This window comes from Pelophylax lessonae, assembly GCF_965119305.1.
Source record: "Pelophylax lessonae genome assembly, chromosome: 1".
Classification (NCBI taxonomy): domain Eukaryota; kingdom Metazoa; phylum Chordata; class Amphibia; order Anura; family Ranidae; genus Pelophylax; species Pelophylax lessonae.
This window is the reverse complement of record NC_138768.1, coordinates 11,805,397-11,830,318: the sequence shown is the minus strand read 5'-3', so window position 1 is coordinate 11,830,318 and position 24,922 is coordinate 11,805,397. Positions and strand designations below refer to the sequence as shown.

At 41.7% G+C, this 24,922-nt stretch overlaps 1 protein-coding gene across 5 annotated transcripts in view; it reads right to left on the bottom strand.

The window, feature by feature from the left end:
- Positions 1 to 24,922, bottom strand: part of LOC309552235 (receptor-type tyrosine-protein phosphatase kappa-like) — a 247,879-nt gene that overhangs the window by 65,899 nt on the left and 157,058 nt on the right. For all 5 annotated transcript variants that reach the window (XM_082253095.1, XM_082253097.1, XM_082253098.1 and 2 more), the window contains 8 exons: positions 24,427 to 24,693; positions 17,344 to 17,441; positions 16,666 to 16,855; positions 14,785 to 14,866; positions 9,893 to 10,148; positions 5,682 to 5,721; positions 4,338 to 4,449; positions 1,641 to 1,690 (listed from right to left, as the gene is read on the bottom strand). In XM_082253095.1, the coding sequence (XP_082109221.1) occupies positions 1,641 to 1,690; positions 4,338 to 4,449; positions 5,682 to 5,721; positions 9,893 to 10,148; positions 14,785 to 14,866; positions 16,666 to 16,855; positions 17,344 to 17,441; positions 24,427 to 24,693 (1,095 nt within the window). The remainder of the gene's footprint in view (positions 1 to 1,640; positions 1,691 to 4,337; positions 4,450 to 5,681; positions 5,722 to 9,892; positions 10,149 to 14,784; positions 14,867 to 16,665; positions 16,856 to 17,343; positions 17,442 to 24,426; positions 24,694 to 24,922) is intronic.

Genomic DNA, 24,922 nt, shown 5'->3' with positions numbered 1-24,922 from the left:
TTGCTAATAGTAACCCAGGGGAACCCAAGAAGTGTAATTCTCAGCAGCTCCCTAGGGGGCAGTGCTACATTTGATTAAAATAATCTAAAAACATTTTTGTTTCTGAAAGCATTCTTCATTTACAGTATTTTTTTTCACACCTGCCGAAAACTTTTGCAAAGTACTGTATTTTCTTAGGAAAACAAGATTTATGTGACCTCTATCTGTTTTCTATATGCAGATATAATGTAATTACATTACCAAATGTAAGCCAAATCAGAAGAGGAATAGTGAAGACAGAGAGAGAGGAAGGAACTGTAATACGTAAATCACTTCCTTCAGAACTTCCTCTTCCTGCTGCCTGTATCATGACTGAGAAGAGCCACCACCATTTTCTGACTCCAGGACCACAAATGAGAGAATGAGGTTGTCACCAGGACAGGAACAAACAGATATTCTATCCCCTCCACGTTGGTGAAACCAAAGAGTTCTTGAATCTGACTGATGGTTGAAGGCAGTTTAGTTGGACCTTTTATATCTGTAGCACCCTCCTAGGTTGGTGCTAGTGAGGACATGGCTCGTTTTGGCGGGGGGGGGGGGGGTGAGTTTAGCCCCCCTCCTAGGTAGGTGCTAGTGAGAGAGTATAGTTTTTGGCTCTGTCTACCTATCAGAGGAGCAGCAGGCAAATCTATATTGCTTTCTGCCTACCAGAGAGCAGGATCTGTGAGTTAGGTCTGCTCAGTGTGCTCAGTATGTGATTCATTGTTTCACACTGGTCCAATGAGGAGGCATGTTGGACAGTGGGAGGAAACCTGACCAATGGATACATAGACTTTGATACAGTCCCGGTGATTGGCAGAGCTCGGCTTTCTCGGTGCATTCTGGGATACTGTATAAAAGCCAGGAGCACATGTGCTGCGGGGTCTTTGGCTGGTGAGCAGAGTCCCGGAGGGAGGGTGGCGGCTGCCTCCTTTTCTGTAGTGGTGGCACGTGGTCGGCCTGGGGATCAAAGCAACGGAACTGAACCCAAAAGTCCAGGAGAACTGACTAAGGGGGGACAGATATTGTAGACCAGGGATCCTCAAACTACGGCCCTCCAGCTGTTGCGGAACTACACATCCACAGACATGACTAGGCATGATGGGAATTGTAGTTCCTGAACAACTGGAGGGCCATAGTTTGAAGACCCCTGTTGTAGACCCTCGAAAAACAGTATCGTGAGTACAGGGGATCGTGTCAAGGGGTCTGACCTGGGGGGGGCCACCCCGGATTAGGATAGTCAGAGGACTGGTGTCAGTGTGTCAAGTAAAAGGGGATACTAAGAGAATTCGTTTGTCAAGTCTTCTGGATAGAGACTTAATCCAAATTCACCTAGTGGCAGGGTGAATCAGCAGCCTGCCTGCATCATCAGACAGGAGTCCTTATATCTTGTTAATAGTTGATCTGGAGTATCCTACTATTCCCTTCTCCCATCCCTATTTAAAATAAAACACCAAAAACAACTACAAACCCCTGGACTGATCATTGACTGAGCCAAGAAATGTTAAATTGTGAATACCAGATTTGCTAACAGTAACCCAGGGGGACCCGAAGGTGTAATATCCTGCAGTCCTCAAGGGGGCAGTGCTACATATCATCTATTTTATATATTTTCAACCTACCTAGCCCAGGATGAGCCTTTAATTGGATATCAGATGACCTCAGTACTTTGCTGTATTGAAAAAGGAGAATTATAGTTAATTATTGTACATTCAAAGAAAGCTTTCAGAGGGTGGTTGGATAGGATACAATTAACCTCAAGTGATATAGGGAACAAACAGCACAATAAGCCCGAACATGCAGCTGAACCCTATCCAGAAAACAAGGAAACCATGGCATGACAGCCCTGGCACCAGCTTATGTGATTGGGAATACCAGCAGTTCACCAAGGTTGTTCAATCAGTCATATTTCTTAACCAGTAAAACCACTAAGCAACTTTTTTACTCACTTGTTACTGTATCTCTCGCCTTGACTATGGTAACTCCCTCACCATAGGCCTACCTCTCTGCTGGCTATTCCCACTTCATTCTATCATGAATGCTGCTGCCAGTCTCATTTACCTTACCAACCACTCAGTGCACTCCACCACCCCTCTCTGCCAATTCCTCCACTGCATCCCCCTTTGCCCAAAGTAAAAAATTAAAAATACTAACAATAACATACAAAGCCATTTACAATTCGCCCCAAGCTACATCACCAATCTTGTCTCCAAATATTACTCAAACTGTCCTCTCCACTTCTCCAGAGACCTCCTGGCTCTCTAGATCCCTTGTCTCCTCCCCCCATGCTCACCTCCAGGACTTCTCCAGAGCATAGGTGTGCGCACCCTAAAGCTCAAACACACGTGAGTGTGTGTCTACATATATATATGACCACGGCACATAGATCTCCATGCCGGCACAGTGAAAGAGAAGTATGTAAACACTTCTCTTATAGCAAAGTTGGTAAGCAGAAGATCTTTCCCATCTTCCTATTGGCACACAGAGCAATAATGCTAATGCGCATGGGGTGATTAGGGTGTGCCCAGGCACACCTGGCACACCCTGTGCGCACGCCTATGCTCCAGAGCCTTTTTTCATCCTCTGGAAACTCCCTTCCCCAATTTGCCCGGCTATCTCCTACTCTGTCTACGTTTACGCGGCCCCTTAAAGCTCATCTCTTCAGGGAAGCCTATCCTGAATTCAGCTGATAACCCAATCTTCTTTTTCTCCCATCAGTTCATCCCTCACAGTTATTACCTTTTGTTCCACCAGCCCATCTCTATTAGATTGTAAGCTTGCAGGATCAGTCTATTAGATTGCAAGCTTGGAGGAGCAGAGCATTCCTAACTCTCTTATATTGAAAAAGTATTGTTGCAACATTTTTGGACCACTAACCATTTTTGTATGTATTTTACATTATTGGAGATCCGCAATCTTTGCCCTAACTTTTGTATTCTCTTTTGTGAAAATACTTTAACCACTTAAGCCCCAGAAGATTTTACCCCCTTCCTGACCAGGGTTTTTTTTGCGATTTTTAACTGCGTGACTTTAACGGACAATTGCGCGGTCGTGCGACACTGTACCTAAACGAATTTGACGTGCTTTTTTCCCACAAATAGAGCTTTCTTTTGGTGGTATTTGATCACCAGTGCGATTTTTTGATCATGCGCTATAAACAAAAAAAAAGCGTCAATTTTGCAAAAATAACAATATTTTTCACATTTTTTTCATATGAAATTCCCAAAAAAAAAATTTAAAATTCGAAATGTTTTTACTTTTTCTGCCAATTTGTTTTATGCTACATATGTTTGGTAAAAAAAATCGCAAAATGCGTATTTTGATTGGTTTGCGCAAAATTTATTGCGTTTACTAATAAAGGGAAAGATTTTTGTTGTTTTTTTTTTTAACGAGTAATGGCCGCGATCTGCGATTTTTTTGTGGGACTGCGACATTTCGGCAGACAGATCGGACCCTTGACTGACATTTTTGACACTTTTGGGGTTACCAGTGACATTACTGCAGTAATCAGTGCTATACATATGCACTGTTACTGCAAAAATGACACTGGCAGGGAAGGGGTTAACTGTATTGGAGAGGGAGGGGTTAAGTGTGTCCCTAGGGGCGTGCTTCTAACTGTGATTGGACATGGCTACTAGTGTAAAAACGGAGATCAACGGTCCTACATAGTAGAACCGTCTTATCTCCATTTTTACACAGGGGAGAATGACAGACGGCTTGTTTACATTAGCCGCCTGCCTTTCTCCCTTCCTGGCGAACGATCGCGAGTGACCGGCGGACATCGGGTCCGCCGGTCACACGCACTGACTCCTCAGTGAACGAGCCGGGGCGGGCGCGCGCCTCAGCGGGCGCGCTCGCTCGCTATTGGCTCACAAGCCAGTGACAGGCTAGTGACGTACCGGTACGTCACTTTGCCTGGCCGGGGCTGACCGCCGCAGTATATGTACATGCGGCGGTCGGCAACCGATTAATAAAAATTATTGGAAATGAAAATGAATTGTCTGTACTGTCTCCCTTTATATTGTAAATAGCTGGGCAAACTGCTGGCGCTATATAAATCCTGAATAATAATAATAATAATAATAATAATATTTCCCACACAGAATGCTTAACCAAGGTTTCCTGAAGGCACCATGGACAAGAGATGGGAGCTTTGGAATGGAGAGGGAAAGACTTATGGATCTATTAATAAATGGTGTTGCCCAAGATTCATACAACTTTCACTAATGATTCATACATTTTTCCAACTGAATCCATTTATAGTTTGACCCCTTATTGTAACTCTATAGAACTTCCCTTCAACTCAAAAAGCGACATACCCTGAAGACCGGACCCTCCATACGATTACCAAGATCAGAAGGACGAGCAGTAAAATCACAGCCGATATCGTCCCGGCAATCATCTGAACCGTACTGTCTGCAGGTTCAGCAACTGTCACCACAAACACAAAGAGAAATATTACTGGATCACACATCCCCATTTCTCCAATAAAGAATGATCTCATTATTCTTATCATCTCGCATATTCCAGGTGGACATTTTTTAAAGTGGACCTAATAGCAGATGTATGCTTTCATGGTAAAGCTGAACCCCAGGAAGTCAGCTATTTTCTTAAATGACCTGGATTACTGGGGGAAAAGTCCAACTAGGTGCATGGCACCTTGTGGACTAATTTCTTAAATGTACAATTTACATTTTTACAGAGAGTACAGCTATCGTTACTACTGCCGCTCCAACGCTGGACCTTATGGTCTTAGCTCCTGCAGCAGTAGAGTCATATGCAGGTGCTCTGTCCATCCCTCCCCTCCGCCTGCCCATTCGCAGAGTGCTTTGTATTATGTGAACCCATTCTAAAAATACAAAGCCTTCTGTCAATGGGCAGTGAGGTGGAGTGGAGGGGCAGGCAGGCCTGCTGTAGTGTAAGAAAGAAGCATTCGCTCCTGTCAGAGCACCAGAAGAATAGGAATAGCTGTATTCCCGGCACGGAGTAAAACCGGCATGCACCAGTTGGACTTAACAAATAGCAAATGTTAGAAAGTGGCTGAACTCAACTCTCATTTAAATATATTCCACAATAGCCCCAAAGTATATAAATTCACTTTGTGTACCCCAAATTTATTTTGGGGGCAGAGACAAGACCAGTTACCCTGCGCAAAGAGAGAGCAGCAGTGACTGGTCTTTATTACAGGAAGCTCCTGCACAGAAGTAAAGCCTCACACTGGATTACTGAACAGATTTGGAGAATTTCCCCAAGTGAACAAAAGGAAAAGAACAAACACAGGGCTAGCTCACTTGTGGGCTCTCAGTGAGAAAAGTCAGGGTTTAACCTTCAAGAAATCTAACAGGAAATCCTGCCACTGATGAACCAAAAACACCTGATGGATTCTTCTGCCGGCTTGTTGGGGCCCATACGTTACTGCACAATAGGGACGTAGTCTCTTTAAGAGGAAATGCAATTATTCTTATGGACGGTAAAGTGGCCAGCACAGTTAACCAAAGTGTATGAACCCACCCCCGACAAAGGCGTGGGGGCAGGTGGCAATTCATTCCCTGGACCACCCAGAGGGCAGACTGGGCTGTGACAGCATGTCCAAGCAGGATGGGCAGCAGCAGTATACATACAAGTAATACAGTATGCATTCAAAATATCATACAGAAACATACCTTGAAGGAAGCCAGCATAGGCACACGATGATTTATTCACCTTGGAAAAGGGAAACATTTTTAAATAAAATACATTTAAATAAAGTTTTCGATTCACGTTTAGATTTTTGCTTAGGGTGGGTATATATAAGAATTAAAATGGAGGCATTTATAACACGGCTCAACAACCTAAGGCACCACTTCTCAACCGTCATGAGACCAGAATCTGTTTAAGGGAATAGTTTGGCAATGGCCCCTTCCTGTTCCAACATAACTGCGCACCAGTGCATAAAGTAAGGTCCATAAAGACATGGATGAGCGAGTTTGGGGTGGAGGAACTTGACTGGCCTGCACAGAGTCCTGACCTCAACCATATAGAACACCTTTGGAAGGACTTAGAGCGGAGACTGGGAGCCAGGCCTTCTCGTCCACAGATGGTCAATAGGGCTTAGATCTGGACATGCTTGGCCAGTCCATCACCTTTACCCTCAGCTTCTTTAGCAAGGCAGTGGTCGTCTTGGAGGTGTGTTTGGGGTCATTATCATGTTGGAATATTGCCCTGCGGCCCAGTCTCCAAAGTGAGGGGATCATGCTCTGCTTCAGTATGTCACCTTGGCGAGGCCTGCTCTGAGTGGAACCTGTCCTGTTAAACCACTTTATGGTCCTGGCCACCGTGCTGCAGCTCAGTTTCAGGGTCTTGACACTCTTCTTATAGCCTAGGCCATCTTTATGTAGAGCAACAATTCTTTTTTAGATCCTCAGAGAGTTCTTTGCCATGAGGTGCCATGTTGAACTTCCAGTGACCAGTATGAGAGAGTGAGAGCGATAACGCCAAATTTAACACACCTGCTCCTTATTGACACCTGAGAACTTGTAACACTAACGTGTCACGTGACACAGGGGAGGAAAAATGGCTAATTGGGCCCAATGCTGACATAGGGGTGTACTCATTTTTGTTGCCAGCGGTTTAGACATTAATGGCTGTGTGTTGAGGTATTTTGAGGGGACAGCAAATTTACACTGTTATACAAGCTGTACACTCTCTACTTTACATTGTAGCAAAGTGTCATTTCTTCAGTGTTGTCACATGAAAAGATAGAATAAAATATTTACAAAGATGTGAGGGATGTACTTACTTTTGTGAGATACTGTATGTGAGAAGTGTCAGAATAGGCCTGGTCTTAAATTGGTTAAAGTAGAATGAAAAGCCAGACAACAACCCACCTTTCAAAATATTCTCTCTCTTTATTTCTCTTATATAACCTGCATACAGTTTGTAATAATTTGTAATTAAATGTATTCCAAGCCGTCACGTGACTACAATGCTCTGTGTTGCGTTTTGCAGTCACGTTGCTATATAATATATAGCAACGTGACTGCAAAACGCAACACAGAGCATTGTAGTCACATGACTGCTTGGAATACATATAGTATATATATAGTAAAAGCATGCAGATAATAGGAGAGCAATGGCAAGATAGCATTTATTATTAGGTGGGTTATTGTATAGACTTTATTTCTACTTTAGGGACAAATATCTAAGTACAGAACACCATTTAAAGCCCAACTCCAGCATTCAGGTTCCCTCCCCCATCTATCTATATTGTCTCCTTCCACCTATGGGGACCACCTATGCCAGTGATGGTGAACCTTGGCACCCCAGATGCTTGAGAATGACATTTCCTATGATACTCAACTATACTGCAGAGGGCAGGGCTGCTGTTAGAAATCATGGGGCCCCATACAGCTTTCCTGACAGGGCCCCCCCTTCATCGGCCCAAAGTGACAGGACAGATCTTTCAGTTCCTTTCTCTGTAGCCTCAGCTGCACAGATGAATGAATAGGAAGTGCTCTGGGGTTCCCTGTTCATTCGCTAACTGAAGCATCATAAACACAGTTTATCATTGACAAATGGACACAGGAGTGACTGGTACCAATCGCTCACTGTGTTCATTCAGGAATGGAAGGGGCCAGTAGAGGATATATTTACGTGCCCCTTCCCCCGATCCCCATCCTAAAACATCCCCCTGTGTGCCCACAGCAGAGAGGAGAGGTGGGAAGCCGGTAGCGCTGCGGGGAGGGGGGGAGTGGCCCTGGACAGCAGATGGAGGAGGTGCATGTGCTGGAACCAATCCCCCTTCAGTGAGGCTGGAAGGAGTAAGAAGAGTCAAAGCTGGCAGAGCTGCAAGGGGAGGCAGAAGAGGATCGGTGTCTGCAATAAGACAGTACAGCTGGACCTCCTGCTCAGCAGGGGCCCGGGCCCCCCTTTTGAACTGATGGGGTCCAGGTCCTGTACAGGAGGACTGGCTGTACTGCCTTATCAGTGGTCCTGGCAGAGTGCATGAGCATCATGGGAAATGTAGCTCCAAAACATCTGGGGTGCCAAGGTTCGCCATCACTGACCTATGCTGTGGGAGACAGCTCCGGTGTGAAGGTAAGTGCAGTGTGAGCTGTTTTGTTTTTTATGAAAGGGGGTTTTTATCTCAGTGGAGCCCTTAAGTCATTTTTTTCCACCGTCCCGTAATCTAGTATTGAGGTTTTGGGTGCCTCACACCCGGTGGTAGGGACTTTATGGGCAAGAGTAAGTCAAAGAATATAGTAAAATAAAACAGTTTATTAACTAATAACAATGATAAAAAGTCTTAAATGGGAAAAACCCATTAAACAAGAGTTTTTGTGAATGGGTAAAGGTCCATTGTGTGAGAATTTCTGAGTTTGTGCAATAATTCTTATGTATATTATCGTTATCCTTTACAATTGGTGACAAATCCTTGAAAAAGGCCCCACACGGCCGAAACGCGTAGGACTTCTTCTAGGACCTTCCCTCTGGACCTAGTTTCAAACATACATGGAACAACAGAGTTAAATGTCCGTTGAAAGTCACCCAATTCTCACTTGTCACATATTCCTCTATACTTTTTCACCTCTCACACAATGGGCCTTTACCCATTCACAAAAACTCTTGTTTAACCGCTTGCCGACTGCGCACAGTATATTTACTGCAGCAGTCAGCCCCGGCCAGGCAGAGTGACGTAGATCTACGTCGCTAGCCTGTGACCGGCTTTTGAGCCAATAGCGGGCGAGCGCCCGCCCCGGCTCGTTCACAGAGGAGTCCGCGCGTGTGACCGGCGGACCCGATGTCCGCCGGTCACACTACGATCGTCGGGAGAGCAGGAGAAAGGCGGGCGGCTTATGTAAACAAGCCGCCTGTCATTCTCCCCTGTGTAAAAATGGAGATCAGACGGTTCTACTATGTAGAACCGTTGATCTCTGTTTTTACAATAGGAGACATGTCCCACTACAGTTAGAAACACGCCCCTAGGACACACTTAACCCCTCCCTCTCCAATACAGTTAACCCCTTCCCTGTCAGTGTCATTTTTACAGTAACAGTGCATATGTATAGCACTGATTACTGCAGTAATGTCACTGGTACCCGCAAAAGTGTCAAAAATGTCAGTCAAGGGTCCGATCTGTCCGCCGCAATGTCGCAGTCCCGCAAAAAAAAATTCGCAGATCGCCGCCATTACTCGTTAAAAAAAACCACCAAAAATGACAAAAATCGTTCCCTTTGTTAGTAAACGCGATAACTTTTGCGCAAACCAATCAAAATACGCTTTTTGCGATTTTTTTTACCAAACATAGGTAGCATAAAACAAATTGGCCGAAAATGTTAAAAAATTTAGATTTTTACATTTTTTTGGGGGGGAATTTCATATAAAAAAAAGTGAAAAATATTGTTATTTTTGCAAAATTTACACTCTTTTTTTGTTTATAGCGCATGATCAAAAAATCGCACAGGTGATCAAATACCACCAAAAGAAAGCTCTGTTTGTGGGAAAAAAAGGACGTGAAATTCGTTTAGGTACAGCGTCGCACGACCGCGCAATTGTCCGTTAAAGTCATGCAGTAAAAAAATCGCAAAAAACCCCCTGGTCAGGAAGGGGGTAAAATCTTCCGGGGGTTAAGTGGTTAATGGGTTTTTCCCATTTAAGACTTTGTATCATTGTTATTAGTTAATAAACTGTTTTATTTTACTATATTCTTTGACTTACTCTTGCCCATAAAGTCCCTACCGCCGGGTGTGAGGCACCCAAAACCTCAATAGCTGTTTTGTTTTTAACTCTAGCTGTGACAATTTCAGCTTTAACAAGTTGGCAATCAAAGATATCAAGCACAACTGGCCCCACTGGCCCAGACCCATACAACAGAAAGTTTTGAGTTAAAACGCACCTGTTTCCATTGGCTGGTGACCCGTATGTAGATGGTGTAGGTATGTTTGGGGATCAGAGGTGCATTATGGAATCCATTATAATATTGATTATCCCCCAGAATGAAGGTCCTGGCCTCGGTAAGGTTCTGTGCTGGAAGGACAGCCGCGGTATAATTACTAGAAGTCCGGCTGGAGTTGTAGTGGGCAGTTTTGAACCTCAGACAGTTTGCGCTCATATTGTGTTCCTGACCACCAAAGACAATTATTTCATAAAAGCTGAAGATAGGAAACAGACAATTAATTAAAGCTTTGAAAAAATATGCATCAGATCATCTATACCAGGGATCCTCAAACTACGGTGCGGAGCTACACAGACATGACTAGGCATGATGGGAATTGTAGTTCCTGAACAACTGGAGGGCCATAGTTTGAAGACCCCTGATCTATACTGTTCAAAAAGTGTGTATTACTTCTAAAATGTAACTACTCTACTTATTCATACAAATATGGATCCTCTGCTCATCTGGACAATAAGGCCAATGGAGAGGCACCCAGACTGTATTGTAGGGGAAAGAGGGGGGATGGTGTCTGAGCTCCAACATGGGGCCTAGACTGGGGAATCTCAGATCACGCAGAAGACCCTTCATGCTATGCTACATGGTGCAGTCAGAAAATTGCATGACAATGGAAATATACTGTATACTATGCAGAAAAAGAATATACACTATGTGGTCAAAAATGTTTGCCAACACCCAGTCATATTATTCAGTTCATGTGTTCGGCCACATCCATTGTTAACTGGTGGAACCAATTGGGCACATTGGCATGGAAATGTACTGTCAGTATTAAAGCATGCAAACACATTTTAGACAATTGTGCTCTTCCAAACCTGTGGTGACAGATTGAGGATGGTCCTTTTCTGTTCCACAATGGCTGTGCCTCTGTGAAAGCCATCTCTATAAAGAAACGGCCTAATAAGTTTGATGTGGAGGAACTTGTGTGGCCTGCACAGAGCCCTTACCTCAACCTTTTGGATGAGTTGGAGATCTTCTAATCCAACATCCGTATCTGACCTCAAACCTACTGAACACCTTTGGGATGAGTTGGAAATCCAATTGTGAACCAGGTCCTCTCATTCAACACTATTATCTGACCTCAACCCTACTGAACACTTTTGGGTTGAGTTGGAAATCCAATTGTGAGCCAAATCTTCTCATTCAACATTCGTATCTGACCTCAATCCTACTGAACACCTTTGGGATGAGTTTGAAATCTAATTGTGAGCCAGATCTTCACATCAAACATCTGTATCTGACCTCAATCCTACTGAATACCTTTGAATGAGTTGGAAATCCAATTGTGAGCCAGATCTTCTTATTCAACATCCGTATCTGACATTAACCATTCTGAACACCTTTGGGATGAGTTGGAAATCTAATTGGGAGCCAGGTCCTCTCATCCAACACCATTACCTGACCTCAACCCTATGGAACACCTTTGGGATTAGTTGGAAATCCAATTGTGAGCCAGATCTTCTCATTCAACATTCGTATCTGACCTCAAACCTACTGAACACCTTTGGGATGAGTTTGAAATCTAATTGTGAGCCAGATCTTCTCATCAAACATCTGTATCTGACCTCAATCCTACTGAATACCTTTGAATGAGTTGGAAATCCAATTGTGAGCCAGGTCCTCTCATCCAACACTATTACCTGACCTCAACCCTACAGAACACCTTTGGGATTAGTTGGAAATCCAATTGTGAGCCAGATCTTCTCATTCAACATTCGTATCTGACCTTAACCTTATGAACGTCTTTTGGATGAGTTTGAAATCCAATTGTTAGCCAGGTCTTCTCATCCAACATCTGTATCTGACCTTAATCCTACTGAATACCTTTGAATGAGTTGGAAATCCAATTTTGAGTCAGATCTTCTTATTCAACATCCGACCGTATCTGACATTAACCCTACTGAACACCTTTGGGATGAGTTGGAAATCCAATTGTGAGCCAGGTCCTCTCATCCAACACCAATACCTGACCTCAACCCAACGGAACACCTTTGGGATGAGTTGGAAATCCAATTGTGAGCTAGATCTTCTCATCCAACATCCGTATCTGACCTCAAGCTACTAAACATCATTTGGATGAGTTTGAAATCCAATTGTTAGCCAGATCTTCTCATTCAACACCATTACCTGACCTCAACCCTACTGAACACCTTTTGGATGAGTTTGAAATCCAATTGTGAGACAGATCTTCTTATTCAACATCTGTATCTGACATTAACCATACTGACCACCTTTGGGATAAGTTGGAAATCCAATTGTGAGCCAGGCCCTCTTATCCAACACTATTACCTGACCTCAACCCTACTGAACACCTTTGGGATGAGTTGGAAATTCTATTGTGAGCCAAATCTTCTCAGCCAACATCCGTATCTGACCTCAACCTACTGAACATCTTTTGGATGAGTTTGAAATCCAATTGTGAGCCAGATCTTCTCATTCAACATCTGTATCTGACCACAATCCTACTGAATACCTTTTGATGAGTTGGAAATCCAATTGTGAGCCAGATTTAAGCGCTGCGCAAACTATTGGTGCCATATAAGTCCTGTATAATAATAATAATAATTTCCTCATCCAGCATTAATATTTGACCTCAACCCTACTGAATACCTTTGGGATGTGTTGGTAATCCAATTGTGAGGCAAGTCTTCTCATCTAACATCAATACCTGACCTCACAAATGTTCTGACAACCTCCAAATTCTTGTGGAACACCTTCCAAAAGAGTGGAGGCTGTTATCGCTTGTTTACACTTGCTCCAAAATGTGGCATTGGACACTCTTTTTTAAAACACTTTAAATGCCAATCAAAGCGCCTGTCACTAAATAAAATGATTACTTTACAGTCCTTGTATACCTGTTGCTTTTGCTTTGCTTCACTTCAAATGTTACCACGTGTCGCTTTCTTGGTGCTTTGAAGCGTCTCCAAAGCCTCCATAGAAGTCTATGACAACGCTCGCTTACAGCACCTGAAGATTTTGAGAGCCTTTTATTCAGCTTTAGATTTGCTTTGTTTTGGAGGTATTGCAGGTATGAGATATCCCAGGATGCACAGGGAAACCAACAAGTGAACTTCAAATATGTCATCAGCAGTCACTACCAGTTCATGTGTATATATCCTGGAAATATCTGGTGCACACGTTACATCTAGTGTGCAGCGTGGAGCAGCAGGCAGGGGAGTGACATCCAGACTGGAGCAGAGAAATTAGCAGACGGCACATGCAACGCTGGAACACTATAGTGGAAAGTGAGCGGGGACTGGAGAGAGTGGACTGAGAGGCAGAAGATCAGCAGAGCTGGAGGACCGAAGCTGGAGAAACTAGCAATAGCACATGTGGTCCGCAGTGTGGGAGCAATATAGTGGGAGGTGAGTGCTGACCTGAGAGATAGAGGAGGATCAGCAAACCAATCAGCAGAGCTGGGGGTTACTGCTTAGTGGATAATCAGCAGAGCTGGGGGTTACTACTGAGAGGGAGGACCAGCAGAGCTGGGGGTTACTACTAAGTGGGAGATCAGAAATGCTGGAGGGGTCTACTAAGTGAGCAGTGGATCTGCTAAATGTGGGTACTAGTCAGCTGGGGATCTGCTAAATGTGGGTACTAGTCAGCTGGGGATCTGCTAAATGTGGGTACTAGTCAGCTGGGGATCTGTTAAATGTGGGTACTAGTTACATAGTTACATAGGAAGTGAGGTTGAAAAAAGACATCAGTACATCCAGTTCAACCTATGATGTGTTTGTGTGTTTGCTGTTAACCATACATTGTATACCCCTGTATGTTGTACATTGTATACCCCTGTATGTTGTACATTGTATATCCCTGTATGTTGTACATTGTATACCCCTGTATGTTGTACATTGTATACCCCTGTATGTTGTACATTGTATATCCCTGTATGTTGTACATTGTATACCCCTGTATGTTGTACATTGTATACCCCTGTATGTTGTACATTGTATACCCCTGTATGTTGTACATTGTATACCCCTGTATGTTGTACATTGTATATCCCTGTATGTTGTACATTGTATACCCCTGTATGTTGTACATTGTATACCCCTGTATGTTGTACATTGTATACCCCTGTATGTTGTACATTGTATACCCCTGTATGTTGTACATTGTATACCCCTGTATATTGTACATTGTATACCCCTGTATGTTGTACATTGTATACCCCTGTATGATGTACATTGTATATCCCTGTATGTTGTACATTGTATACCCCTGTATGTTGTACATTGTATACCCCTGTATGTTGTACATTGTATATCCCTGTATGTTGTGGTCTTTAAGGTGCCCATCTACCGGTAATAGTTTTTTGAAACTATCGATGCTCCCTGCTGATACGACTTTTTGCGGAAGAGAATTCCACATCCTTACTGCTCTAGTAAGCTGGGGATCTGCTGAACGAGGGAACTAATAAGCTGGGGAACTGTTGAACAAAATAATAAAAAAAACAAAAACAAATAAAAAAATCAACACACAAAGGGGATATTTGCCAAACTTTATGAAAGATTTAAAAAAGCATCACCAAAGCATCATAGAAGCATCATCAAAGAATCACCAAAGTATGACAGAAGCATTAAAAACACATAAAAAAAGCAGGTTGAAGCAGTAGGCCCTTTAATGTATATATGAGTGCTTAAAGCCACACCAGATTGGCAGCTCCCTAGTAATGGTCATGGTTTTGGAATGGGATGTCCAACAAGGTGTGATGGTCAAGTGTTTTACAGTGTATGCATGTGAATGTTACAAAGCACTGATTTAAAAACATTTACCAAAGTGAACCACCCTTATGGTAAGCATAAGGTATAAGGAAATCATTGGCAATGTCTAACCTGATTGGCCCATAGAGATCTTGAACCGGAAGCAGCTGTACAGTAGAATGATTCATTGTCTTCTCCATATGACCAGGAGGATCTGAAAAGGGAATTCAGGAACTAATTGAAAAGCTGAACTCAATGTATTATAAAACTGCCACACTTCTCTGGAGGGGTGAAGGCGGCTAACAGCTGGTCTTTGTTCCCTATAGTGCAATAGCTGGACTAAACCTTCACAGTAGGAGATGGATAGAAATATGATGATAAATCCAAACCTGGAACCACAAAGTGCAGACGAGTCTGGCTGCCGCCTGCTCTGAGAGCCCCCAAATTCCAGAGTCACCTCTATCTTCTGGGTTGGCTCTCCAGCTCTCCTGGAGGGAGAGGGAAGGGCAGATGAACCCGCACTGCCTGGAGAGCCAACCCAGGAGATTGAAGGGATTCTGGAATTTGGGGATGGCTCTCCATCTCCCCTGCAGGGAGAGGGAAGGGCAGATGAACCTGCACTGCCTGGAGAGCCAACCCAGGAGATTGAAGGGATTCTGGAATTTGGGGTTGGCTCTCCATCTCCCCTGCAGGGAGAGGGAAGGGCAGATGAACCTGCACTGCCTGGAGAGCCAACCCAGGAGATTGAAGAAACTCTGGAATTTGGGGACCCTTGGAGCAGCAGAGACACAGGAGACAGCTTTTCTTGAAAGGATTAAGTGCCTTGTCAAAAAGATCAGGAGACCTTGACTACTGTACAGCACCCTTGGATCCAGTTCACCAGTCCAGTTTCTATTCCAAGGGATGTAAACACCCCTTGTAATAGAAATAAGCAGGACAGGACCTCTTTAATGTGAGATCTGGGGTCAAAAAAGACCTCACACCTCACATTTACATTAAAAAAATAAAAAATAAATAAATAAATAAAGTTATTTTTTATCATGATGAAAAAAAATGGGCTCTTTAAATCCGTTACTAGGAAGCGACGTATGATGTCACTCTGGTCCTCCAAGGTCATAGAGTGGAGTGGGGGCCACCTTGCCCTCACTTGATCTTCCTTCCTGTAGGAGGGATCAAAATTTTTTTTTTTTTTATCATTTTTATTCCTATTACAAGGAATGTAAACATCCCTTGTAATAGAAATAAGCAGGACAGGTACTCTTTAATGTGAGATCTGGGGTCAAAAAGACCTCACATCTCACACCTACAATAAAAAAAAAAAAAAGTCTTTTTTTTTCATCAAAAAATGGGCCCTTTAAGGCCACTGCTAGGAAGTGACGTCGCTCCGGTCCTCCAAGAGTGGAGTGCGCTGCCAGCTTGCCCTCACTCAACTTCCTGCCCAGAAGGGGAAAGGACCGGATTTTTTTCCACGATACCGAGGGCTCCGGTAAGCTGGAAAAATGACCGGGAAGCTGAGGGGGGGCCTTCTCCCGGCACCCATAAAAGTGATCCCACGGCGAATCAGCCACTGGGACTACCCTTATGTTAAAGTGGATCACCCGCCGTTTAAAAAAATACGGGGGTTATGGCAGCTATCTGCTATGTGCTGCCATAACCCAGGGATCTAACGTCAAAGTACCGACGTAAATACATGGTAGGCGGTCCGTAAGTGGTTAATATCCGCAAGTGCGCTTTTCAGCGCAGCAAAGTTCTCCGCGCAGTAAATTTCTGTGTGCCAGACCCCATTCATTTCCACTACAACAACAGGTCTACCTATTGGAACATATTGCTCATCCACTACAAATAGAGAAGGTGAATCTCCGAAGCGGGAATGCGGTTTTGGCTAGGGATGTGCGTTGGACAATACAGTATTCCCAAAAGGTTATTTTATACGGGAATTAAGGTGATAACTGTTTGAACAAATAATAAATATGATTTTGTTATAATATTACCAGATTTTAACACCGTACTCACCTCCAATTTCTGTTTCAAAAGGCAAGGTTGTGACATTTCCAGCTCCAGCCGATGTGAATCCTCGGAGGGTGATGGTGTAGCTGGTTCCATGATGAAGGGGGATTTTATATTCTGTGATGTTGCGGAGGAACCATTTGGACTCATCCATGATAAAAGACACATTGTATTCCCTCCGGGCAGAGATGTTCATCTGCAACAAACAATTTCATTATAATTAGACTTCATATGGACTGTTCAGTGGAGTATAGATTACATTAGGAGTCCTTATTGTAATGTTAAGACCACTGCTCTAGGCAATTTCTTACTATAAAAGCAGTCGAATCCTGAATTACTGTTGAGTTGAAATTCATTAGCTGGAACCTCTCCCTATGCTAAATGCTGTCCCTCGCAAGTGGGTTCCCTTATTTAACGGTTTCCCTCACCCAAAATGGCCACCAAATTCTCTTGAAAATTCTGCATCCAATCGGAAAACTTTCCTTCTCGAGGCACCAGATGGAATTCCTAAGGGATCAATTCTCTTATAAGACTCCTCTTCCCACGCAGCAATGGCACTAGGCCACCTACAGGTGGGAAGACTAATTGCACCTGTTGGCAAGTTCCTAACCCTCCACTTGCCTTTTTTGGTTCCTCATTATTGGTCTTTTTATGGAAAATATACAAAATATGATTTTACCGTACCTGGAAACCAGTGACCTCTCCCCGAATGTCAGACAGCTCCCATCTTATGGTGTTATTTTCCATTGTTGGACTTTTCTTTATATTAGGATTATCAGGAACTGGAGGGAAATTCATACAGACAAATATTACAGACAAATGATTGGAAATTGGTCACACAATTCATTACTGAACTCAACCAACTCCGCTACGAACATACAGAAAATTCTTACAGATTGGGAGGTTTTACGACCCTAAGAGAGAAACATCCACATAATGACCACATGTACAGGAAGATGCAACCAGTGTTGGATAATTAATTCCGCCGCATTCATTTCCAAACTCAAATAAAATTTTAAATTTGTTCCTCAAACATAAATACTCATCCATTTCATGATATATCTAATAATAATTTCCAAGGAATTTTGTAGCCTCTTCAGTTTTCCAGAAACTCATTAGAAGTGAAGTGGTGGGACAAGCTAGGAAATATCTTTTCGCCAACCAGTGTGGAACGTAGACATGTGCAGAACGGAGAAAATTGTTTTGTTTTGTTATTTACATGAGCTTGTTTAACCACTTAAGCCCCGGAGGATTTGGCTGCTAAAGGACCAGGGGTTTTTTTGCGATTTTATACTGCGTGACTTTAACGGACAATTGCGCGGTCGTGCGACGCTGTACCTAAACGAATTTGACGTCCTTTTTTTCCCACAAACAGAGCTTTCTTTTGGTGGTATTTGATCACCTGTGCAATTTTTTGATCACGCACTATAAACAAAAAAAGAGCGTAAATTTTGCAAAAATAACAATATTTTTCACATTTTTTTATATGAAATTCCCCAAAAAAAAAAGTAAAAATCAAAATTTTTTAACATTTTTCGGCCAATTTGTTTTATGCTACCTATGTTTGGTAAAAAAAAATCGCAAAAAGCGTATTTTGATTGGTTTGCGCAAAAGTTATCGCGTTTACTAACAAAGAGAAAGATTTTTGTCATTTTTGGTGTTTTGTTTTTTAACGCGTAATGGCGGCGATCTGCGATTTTTTTTTCGGTACTGCGACATTGCGGCGGACAGATCGGACCCTTGACTGACATTTTTGACACTTTTGGGGTTACCAGTGACATTACTGCAGTAATCAGTGCTATACATATGCACTGTTACTGCAAAAATGACACTGGCAGGGAAGGGGTTAACTTTATTGGACAGGGAGGGGTTAAGTGTGTCCTAGGGGCGTGATTCTAACTGTGTAGGGACATTCCTATTGGTGTAAAAGCAAAGATCAACCGTTCTACATAGTAGAACGGACAGATCTTCACTTTTACACAGGGAGAACTGACAGGCAGCTTGTTTACACAAGCTGCTCTGTCTTTCTCCCTTCACAGGAGCGATCGCAGTGTGACTGGCGGACATCGAGTCCACCGGTCACACGCACTGACTTGCCTGCGATAGGCTCGCAAGTCAGTGACAGGTGAGTGACGTACCGATACGTCACTCTGCCTGGCCGGGGCTGACCGCCGCAGTATATAGTCGTGCGGCGGTCGGCAACCGGTTAATTAAATTCATTTTATTTGTTTTCGGAATTTTTTTTGTTTATTCAAATTCGATTCAAATTTTCAGAATTCAGTTGATTTGACTCAATTCGACTGAATTTGAAACACTCAAATGGAATTTGAATTTGAAACGAATTCCATTCAAAATCGAATTTACTCTACTCAAAATTTAGATTATGGAAGATGGTTCTATTATTTCTATTCTATTGTTTTTTTCTATTTTCTCTTCTATTCTTTTCTTTCTTTTTTCTTAGATTCTATATGTTTCTATCCTATTCGAAATTTGAATTTCAGAAGATGGTTATATTCTTTCCTTTCTATTCTATCCATATTCTATTGTTTTTTTTTTTTTAAGTCTATTCTAATCTATTATTATTATTAAGGATTTCTATAGCGCTAGCAGTTTACGCAGCGCTTTACAATATTAGAGGGAGACAGTACATATACAATACAATAAAATACAAAAGGATTAGGAGGGCCCTGCTCAGAAGAGCTTACAATCTAATTTTTTTTATTTTTTATTCTACACTATTATTTTCTATTCTATTCAAATTCAAATGTATGCTATTTGAAATTCAAATTTCACAAAATGGTTATATTATTTCTATTTTATTCTATTTTTTTTTTATTCTGTTGTATTTTTTTCTATTCTAATCTATTATTTTCTATTTTATTCAAATGTATTCTATTTGAATTTTTGGAAATGGTTATATTCTTTCTATTTTAATCTATTCTATTATATTGTTTTTTTCTGCTCTATAATTTTATTTTCTATTCTATTCTTTTCTTTCTTTTTTCTTAGATTCTATATGTTTCTATCCTATTCGAAATTTGAATTTCAGAAGATGTTTATATTCTCTATTCTATTGTTTTTTTTTTTTTTTTAGTCTATTCTATTCTTTATTTTTTATTCTATACTATTATTTTCTATTCTATTCAAATTCAAATTTATTCTATTGGAAATTTAAATTTCGGAAGATGGTTATATTATTTCTATTTTATTCTATTGTTTTTTTTTTTCAATTCTGTTGTATTTCTATCTATTGTAATCTATTATTTTCTATTCTATTCAAATGTATTCTATTTGAATTTTTGGAAATGGTTATATTCTTTCTATTTTAATCTATTCTATTATATTGTTTTTTTCTACTCTATAATTTTATTTTCTATTCTATTCTTTTCTTTATTTTTCCTTAGATTCTATATGTTTCTATCCTATTCAAAATTTGAATTTCAGAAGATGTTTATATTCTCTATTCTATTGTTTTTTTTTTTAGTCTATTCTATTCTTTATTTTTTATTCTATACTATTATTTTCTATTCTATTCAAATTCAAATTTATTCTATTTGAAATTTAAATTTCGCAAGATGGTTCTATTATTTCTATTTTATTCTATTGTTTTTTTCAATTCTGTTGTATATTTTTTCTATTCTAATCTATTATTTTCTATTCTATTCAAATGTATTGTATTTAAATTTTTGGAAATGGTTATATTCTTTCTATTTTAATCTATTCTATTATATTGTTTTTTTCTACTCTATAATTTTATTTTCTATTCTATTCTTTTCTTTATTTTTCCTTAGATTCTATATGTTTCTATCCTATTCAAAATTTGAATTTCAGAAGATGTTTATATTCTCTATTCTATTGTTTTTTTTTTTAGTCTATTCTATTCTTTATTTTTTATTCTATACTATTATTTTTTTATTCTATTCAAATTCAAATGTATGCTATTTGAAATTTAAATTTCACAAGATGGTTATATTATTTCTATTTTATTCTATTGTTTTTTTTCAATTCTGTTGTATTGTTTTCTATTCTAATCTATTATTTTCTATTCTATTCAAATGTATTCTATTTGAATTTTTGGAAATGGTTATATTCTTTCTATTGTAATCTATTCTATTATATTGTTTTTTTTCTACTCTATAATTTTATTTTATATTGTATTATTTTCTATTCTATTTGAAGCCAAATTTGTTTTCCATTCAAATCCAAATTAATTTCATTTGAAATTGAAATTTTGGAAGATGGTTATATTCTTTCTTTTTTATTCTATTCTTTTTTTTCTGCTCTTTTCATTTCCAATATTTTCTTTATTTACTCTACTCTTTTCTATTCTATTATAATGTTTTGTATTCCTTTATTTTCTATTCTATTTTATTATATTTGCAAATTCTAAATTTTAGTTGAATTCAAAAACAATTAAAATTTGGTTCAAATTTGATTTGAATTGAGCCTGAAATTTTGTTTGTTATTTTGGATTTGTTTAAATTTGTTACTATTGTTGAACGAGACCAACTACTAGAAACACTAAATACACAAATGAATTGTTTACTTGTCCCAGTGGTTGTGCCCAGCCATTCCTCTAATATACAGTCTGCTAATAAGGAAGGTCAGTTCAAAATGTCCTGGTTCAGCATTAGTGCTTAGTAGGACTACTCTCTGATCATTAAACTAAAGAGAGTGATGCAGACTCACTATGTGATGAGCAGGCTGGAGGTATGATGGTGGCACAGGAACATCCACTGCTTTACCAGAAAATAAATGCAGTACTTCCCTGGATGTCCAGTGTGGCAGAAGTATTTAAATTACAAGACTGTCCGAACAGTAAACATGTATCCTTCTGAACTCTCATTGGTGTAGCACCCTCATAGTATAGAGCAGGCTTTGAGGTAAATCTTATCTGGTTCCCTTGTAATCAGTGGAGCATCGATTATCTAAAACTGCTAAGTGTTCCACAGGCTACTCCCCTCTGTCCTCTAGAGGGTTCTAGAAGTATGGTTGGATGGAGAGAAGAACAGACAGCCTGAAAATGTATGGAATTCCAGCCAATCCCTGGGGAGATGTGCTCAGAAGGTGGTTGGAGAGCCCATAAATAATATGGGGCATGAGCAGCAGGTGCAGAGTTCCTGGGTCCAGTCCTACAGGAGGAGACCCCTGTGAGGGGGCTATATGCCCTTGTGCAGGGTCCTAGAAGAAGCCTTAAGGAAGACACTGAGGTCCAAGGTAGGCTTAGCTGGGGGCAGAGGCGTAACTAGAACCTTCAGGTCCCTGGTGCAAAAAAACATGAAGGGCCTGCCAGACCCCTGGCTGGGGCCCTTCCCTTCAAGCCTGGGGCTCTTCCCACTGATCCTGGGGCCCTTTACTCTCGTTGCAAAGTCCTTTATTACAGTCCCGCAGCAGGATCCTTTCACAAGTTCTGCAGTGGGCCCCCTTCCTGCCATCTTGGGGCCTCCCCACGGTGGTGGAATGCCAGGGAACGGTCGCAAGTGTGACCTTTGCGATCATGGAAGTTCTCCCACTGGTGTCAGTCGTTTTTATTTTTTGATATTTTAATTGTATTATTTTTTTTATCAATTTATTTATTTTTATTTTTTTAAAGTGTCACTGACTATGACTCTGTCCATTCAGAAAAGGAAGGAGCTGGTAAATTACATATTTACCGCCCCCTTCCTGGTTCTCTATTGTGGCACATCCCCTGCAACAGCCGGCAGGAGAGGGGAGGGAGCACAGTGGGGGGGGGGGGGCACTAGGGGAGCACACAGGGGCCCAGAGACAGCAGAACACCATTGAACTGGATAGGAGGAGTGGCGGGGGCAGCATACAGAGGAACCAATCTCCTCCATTTTCCCCCTGCAGCTACAGGAGGAAAAAGGAGGACAGTGATTTCTCTACATGCTGCCCCCGCCGCCCCTATCCAGGTGTACAAGGGAGCCGCACAGGCCCCCTGCAGCATGGGGCCCGGTTGCAATTGCAACCTCTGCAACCCCTGTAGTTACGCCCCTGGCTGGGGGGCCTATTTGCAGATCTGTGTCCAGGGATCAAGTTGGGTCTGAAGGAAGCTCACTGGAGAAAGCCTGGAGGAGACTGGTGGGAATGAGTCCAGATCTTCTCTGGTAGGGCAAGTCTTCATCTCTCTCACTAGAAAGAGCCTGGTGGATGTCGATAGGAGGCCACCGATGATCCTCTGGCTATGTTAGTAGATGGCTCCCAGTGCTAAAGGAAAGTGACAGTGTGTAGCTCTTAACTCTGGGAGGAGTACAGGTCACCAACAGCATAGAGAGCTTGTGGGACATTCAGTGTGTATAGTGCAATAAATTGTGGAATCTTCAAGTTATCCAGTTCTACATTTTTTGGGGTATCCCATGCTCCCTCTCTACACACAGTACATCTACAGTATCTCACAGAAGTGAGTACACCCCTCACATTTTTGTAAATATTTTATTCTATCTTTTCATGTGACAACACTGAAGAAATGAAACTTTGCTACAATGTAAAGTAGTGAGTGTACAGTGGTTGTGTGTTGAGTTATTATGAGGGGACAGCAAATTTACACTGTTATACAAGCTGTACACTCACTACTTTACATTGTAGCAAAGTGTCATGTCTTCAGTGTTGTCACATGAAAAGATAGAATAATTTTTTTACAAAAATGGGAGGGGGTGTACTCACTTTTTGTGAGATATTGTATGGGTTGCGCTTAGGTTTCAGAGAATCCCAATCCATCGCCAAATACTGGGAGTGCCGGCCGTGAACGGAGCTCGTCTAGGCTCCAAACATCAGCATGTAATGAAGCAAAGATCCCTCAAGCCTACATCACTGCAAATCCACTAATGGAGAAGTATGTGGCAGCCTCAGCCCGAGCTTCAGCCAGGCCACGCCCCCAATGCGTTACACTCAGCCCCCCCGGAGCTTAATCACAAAACTATGATTAAGCTCCAGGGAGTGGAGTGAAACACATTGGGGGTGTAGCCTGGCTAGAGCCCGGGCTATGATCAGGGCCGGATTAAGAGCATCATCGGCTTGGTGCTGAGGATTTTGAAGGGCCTTAAGGGCCGTGCCTTGGCATGCACCCAGAGGAGGAAGGGTGCAGCCATGCATGCCTAATTCCACATGGGATGCTGTCTCTGAAGCCCATAAACACATCCATGCATCGGCAACTGTCCCTCCTGTCCGGCCTTCGTGCTGTGTGGGGAGGTTCTGAGGGAGCTGCCTGGGGAAGCGAGCATAGAAGCCAGACTTCTGTGTTTACAAGTGACAGAAGAGCGGTAACAGTGAATATGGCCTATATAAAGGTAGGGGCCTGGAGCTGCAGCTCCAATAGCCCCTACGTTAATCTGGCCCTGGCTATGACTGCTACATACTTCTCTATTAGTGGATTTGCAGTGATGTACGGCTTGAGGGATCCATGCTCATCTCTCTCCCTATCTTATTTCATCATTCCCAATAAAAACCCTAAAAAACCCTACCCTGTTTTCTGAGCCAGTGGAGGATTAAAGAAAATTCTGTGTGCCTGGCTGTGTGTGTTCTGAGTGGGCAAAAAGGACTGTATTTACCAGTGGTTCCTCCAGTGGTGCTACATTTGGTTGGAGTCTAACTACAAAACAAGAATGTAAAGGATTCCCATCCACTATCATATACTTCATATAAGGGGTGAGTGGGATAAGTAGAACCCAGGGTTGCTTTGGTTATTAGGTGATGAAAATGCAATAGATCAGGCCTTACAGAAAAAAAAATTTTAGCCATAGAATACCTAAAGAAATGAATGTAACGTACCCAATTCATTGGTCCTGATCCTTCTGATGTGGAGAGGGAATGGCTGATTAATAATGTACAGTGTGGTGTTGATTCCATACTCTGAGAACGGCTGTAGATCGGTGAACATCACATTTGTTTTATTATCCATATTGCTACACGATGTATAATTTCCCAGCATAGGATCACAGCAAGTAGAAAAACTCCAGTGCTGAGGACATTGTGGAGTACACAGGATTTGGAAGCTGATGCTTGTAGACGTGACTTTCCAATCGGTCATTGTAATTCCTGATATGAAGAACATTAAAACACTGAATTACAAATTGGGGGTTAAAATGTTTTTTTTAAAAAAATGAGGAAAGGTCTTTAATAAAGGATAAAATGAAGTACACTTATCATTTTTGAACCTTTTCATGGTCTAACCCAACCCAACCCACCCTTCCCCTCCACAGTTGCTGACGACCACATTTACACTGTTTATATCCAGAACTGCAAGTCTTTAATTTTCTGGTTGCAC